Source organism: Malurus melanocephalus, unplaced genomic scaffold, assembly GCF_030028575.1.
Source record: "Malurus melanocephalus ecotype Western Australia unplaced genomic scaffold, MMel_1.1 scaffold_722, whole genome shotgun sequence".
NCBI lineage: Eukaryota > Metazoa > Chordata > Aves > Passeriformes > Maluridae > Malurus > Malurus melanocephalus.
This window is the reverse complement of record NW_026623954.1, coordinates 104,108-107,496: the sequence shown is the minus strand read 5'-3', so window position 1 is coordinate 107,496 and position 3,389 is coordinate 104,108. Positions and strand designations below refer to the sequence as shown.

The window sequence follows — 3,389 nt, the reverse complement described above, 5'->3', positions numbered from 1 at the left end:
GCCTGATTTTTTCTCATCCCCGTGACCCCACAGAGCCCCGGCGCTGCCCCTCTCCCCCTCCACAGAGCCCACCCTGCCCCCCGTGACCCCACAGAGCCCCGGCGCTGCCCCTCTCCCCCTCCACGGCTCCCCGCGCCCACCCCGGGGTCCCGCCAGGGTTCATCCCCATCTGCGGGGCAGCTGCTCCCGGGAACATCGGCTTCCACTTATCCAGGGTTCCTCCTGCCGGCCTCGCTAAGCGGGAGCAGATGGTGGGGAGGGGATGGGAGCAGGCGCGGGGTTTTGGGGTGCGGGTGCTGCCCTGGCCCCTCTGGGGGTCCGGCTGAGCCCAGCCTGGGCGGGAAGGAGAAGCAGCTGCCCCCTGGAGCATCCCTGCATCCCTCTGGGTTTGGGAAAGGTCCTTGGGCCTGGTCTGGGTGTCCTTGGGGTGTCTGGGGGTTCAGGGAGGGTCTGTGGGCACCGTCAGGCAGTTTTGGGACAGAACATCCATCACTTCTCCCCCTGGCAGGAGCGAGGACGCCTGAGCCGCCAGAACAGCTCCCAGGGAACCCCCCTGCCCCCACCCCCCTGCCCACCCTCACCGGGGCTCGGAGCCCCCCAGGACCCCCGGGACACGCCCGGGGAGCGGCGCCTCCCCTCCCCCTCCCCAAACACCGGCCACAGGTACGGAGCGGGCCGGGGGCTGCGGGGAGGGGGACACGGCGACAGCGAAACCCCCCGCCCCGTGTCCCCAGCCCGTTTGTCACCCGTGGGTGCTGAGGGAGCCCGTGGAAAGGGTTAACTCACCTGTAGCCAGGTGGGGCCGTGGGAGGGCCGGGCACGCTGGGGCAGCTCCCGGGGTGGAGGGAGCAGGGGACGGACGGGGCGCAGCCGGGTGGATCCAGGAATTGGGGTGCTGGGAACCCCAAAAAAAACCCCTCGGGTGCGACCCCGCAGCCAGGGCTCGGAGCCGGCCATGCGGCGCCTGGAGGAGGACTCGGAGGTTTACAAGATGCTGCAGGAGAACCGGGAGCTGCGGGCGGCCCCGCGGCAATCCAGCACCTTCCGCCTGCTCCAGGAGGCTCTGGAGGATGAGGAAGGAGGTGAGAGGGACGCGAGGGGCGCTGAGGGGGTGGCAGGAGGGTGGCAGGACCCTGTGATGGCCTCGTGTCCCCGCAGGCGGTCCCGCAGCCCCGTTCCCCAGCCGGCTCTCGGCCGGAGCCCGCAGACCCGTGGCCGGGGTGCAGAAGCTGCACGTCTGTGAGAAATGCGGGAGCAGCATCGCGTGAGTGGGGCTGGGGGGCTTGGGGAGGGTCCCGGGGCGGGGCTGGGGATCTGTTCCTGTCGCCCCTCCCGGCCGAGCACAAAAGGAGCTGCTGTCAGGGCTGAGGCTGTCCCGGGGCAGGGCCTGTCCCTGTCATTGCTCCCGGCGGGGATAAAACGGGTGGGGCAGGCGCCAGGGCGGGACCTGTCCCTGCTGTCACTCCCGGCAAGGTTAAAATGGGAGTGGTCCCGGGGTGAAATGGGGCTGGGGGTCCCGGGAAAGGATCCATCCCTACCATCGCTCCCGCGGGGCAAAAAGGGGGTGGTCCCGGGGTGAAATGGGGCTGGGGGTCCCGGGAAAGGATTGTTCCCGCGGGGCTAAAATCGGGGGTAGTCCCGGGGTGTGAGCGGGGTCTGGGTGCTCCCAGGGTAGGATCCATCCCTGCCATCGCTCCGGGGCCGCTGTGGGGCTGACCCTGGGTGAAGTGGGGCTGGGGGTTCCTGGGAAAGGATCCATCCCTGCCATCGCTCCCGGCAGGGTTAAAATGGGGGTGATCCCGGGTGAAATGGGGCTGGGGGTTCCGGGGCAGGATCCATCCCTGCGTCGCTCCCACGGGGGAAAAAGAGGGGTGGTCCCGGGGTGTGAGCGGGGTCTGGGTGATCCCAGGGCAGAATCCACCCCTGCCATTGCTGTGGGGCTGACCCTGGCTGGGAGGGGACCYTGGGGACACACCGGCTGCTGACCCCCTGTCCCCACGCTCCGCAGGACACAGGCGGTGCGGATCCAGGACGGCCGCTACCGCCACCCTTCCTGCTACACCTGCGCCGACTGCGGCCTCAGCCTGAAGATGCGCGGCCACTTCTGGGTGGGGGACGAGCTGTTCTGCGAGAAACACGCGCGGCTGCGCTACCAGGGACCCCCGGGAGGGCCCGTGCCCCGCCCGGTGTCCCCCCGATCCTGAGCCCCGGCCGGTGGGGTCACCGCCAGCATCCCCCGCGTCCCCAGGGCTGTGCCACCCCGCTGGGGTTGGGGCTGAGGGCACTGCCAGGCTGGGGGTGGATGGGATTTTATTTTGAGGGGAAGGGGGAGACGCTGCAGCCGCTCATCTTCACCCCTCCGCGGGTCTGCGTGATGAGCTGGGTGAGTTCTCAGCCTGGGGGACACCGAGGGGACATTGGGGAGGGGGGGTCGCTTGAGCTGCGGGGGGTTCCACCGCTTGTTCACTGATCGCGCAGAGCTCCGAGAAATTCCACCAGATCCTCTATAAATGTAATATATACACACACTGCCGCGTGTGCTCTGTGCTGCGACCCCCGGGCATGGGGAGGGGGTTTCTCCAATCCCAGGGTGCGGGAAGGGATCCCCGGACCCCTCAATTCTCCTGTGGTGTCCCCGGGGGTGGCAGGGTCCTGCCCTGCTCTGGGGAAGGTCAGGRCTCCCCCCAGGGCTCGATGGCCCCTCCCTGTCCCCTGGGAGGTGTCCCGGTTTATTGGGGGCTGTTGGCCGAGGCCTTTGTCCCGCTCCAGGTGTTCTTATCGCGCTCCCCGCCCTTCGTGCCGGCCCGCCCGCACGGAGATGGGCTTTGCTCTTATCTGCGATTTGTTCTTATCAGCGGCCTGGGAGGGACCTGTCCCTTCCCCTGTCCCTCTGCACGGGGACAGCCAGGACCCCCGTCCTCCCCTGGGGTCTGTTCGGGGTGCGGCACAGCTCCCTGTGCGCCCCGGGGTGCTCTCATCACCGAATTCCCAATTAAAACCCCCTGGAAGTGTCCCAGGCCAGGCTGGAGCACCCTGGGGCAGTGGAAAGTGTCCCCGCCAGCGCCAAGGGATGACACTGGATTGTCCTTGAGGTCCCTTCCCACCCAAACCATTCCGCGGCTCTGTGACACCCAGGGAGGGAGGATGATGATGGTCCCGCCCTTCTCCACACGGGAAAACGAGCTTTGAGCCCTCCTGGGCTAACACAGCTGGGGCTGGGGGCTGCSCGGGCAGGGGGCGGCCCCCCCGAACCCCGCCCCGCCCCGGGGCTGTGCCGCCCCCCAGCCCTGCCCCATAACGCAGCGCAGGAGCAGCGGCTCCCGGTGCTCCCGGTTCCCAGCTCCTCGCACCCCATTCCCGGTTTCATTCCCGGTTTCGCTCCCGGTTTC

General features: G+C 68.9%; 1 protein-coding gene across 1 annotated transcript in view; it reads left to right on the top strand.

Annotated features, from left to right (window-relative positions):
* The window catches only part of PDLIM2 (PDZ and LIM domain 2), a 6,919-nt gene extending 4,390 nt beyond the window's left edge, over positions 1–2,529 (top strand). Inside the window, exons 7-10 of the mRNA XM_057384586.1 lie at positions 509–663; positions 937–1,082; positions 1,159–1,264; positions 2,009–2,529. Of these exons, the coding sequence (XP_057240569.1) occupies positions 509–663; positions 937–1,082; positions 1,159–1,264; positions 2,009–2,204 (603 nt within the window). The 3' untranslated portion in view covers positions 2,205–2,529. The remainder of the gene's footprint in view (positions 1–508; positions 664–936; positions 1,083–1,158; positions 1,265–2,008) is intronic.
* The last annotated feature ends 860 nt before the right edge of the window (positions 2,530–3,389 follow it).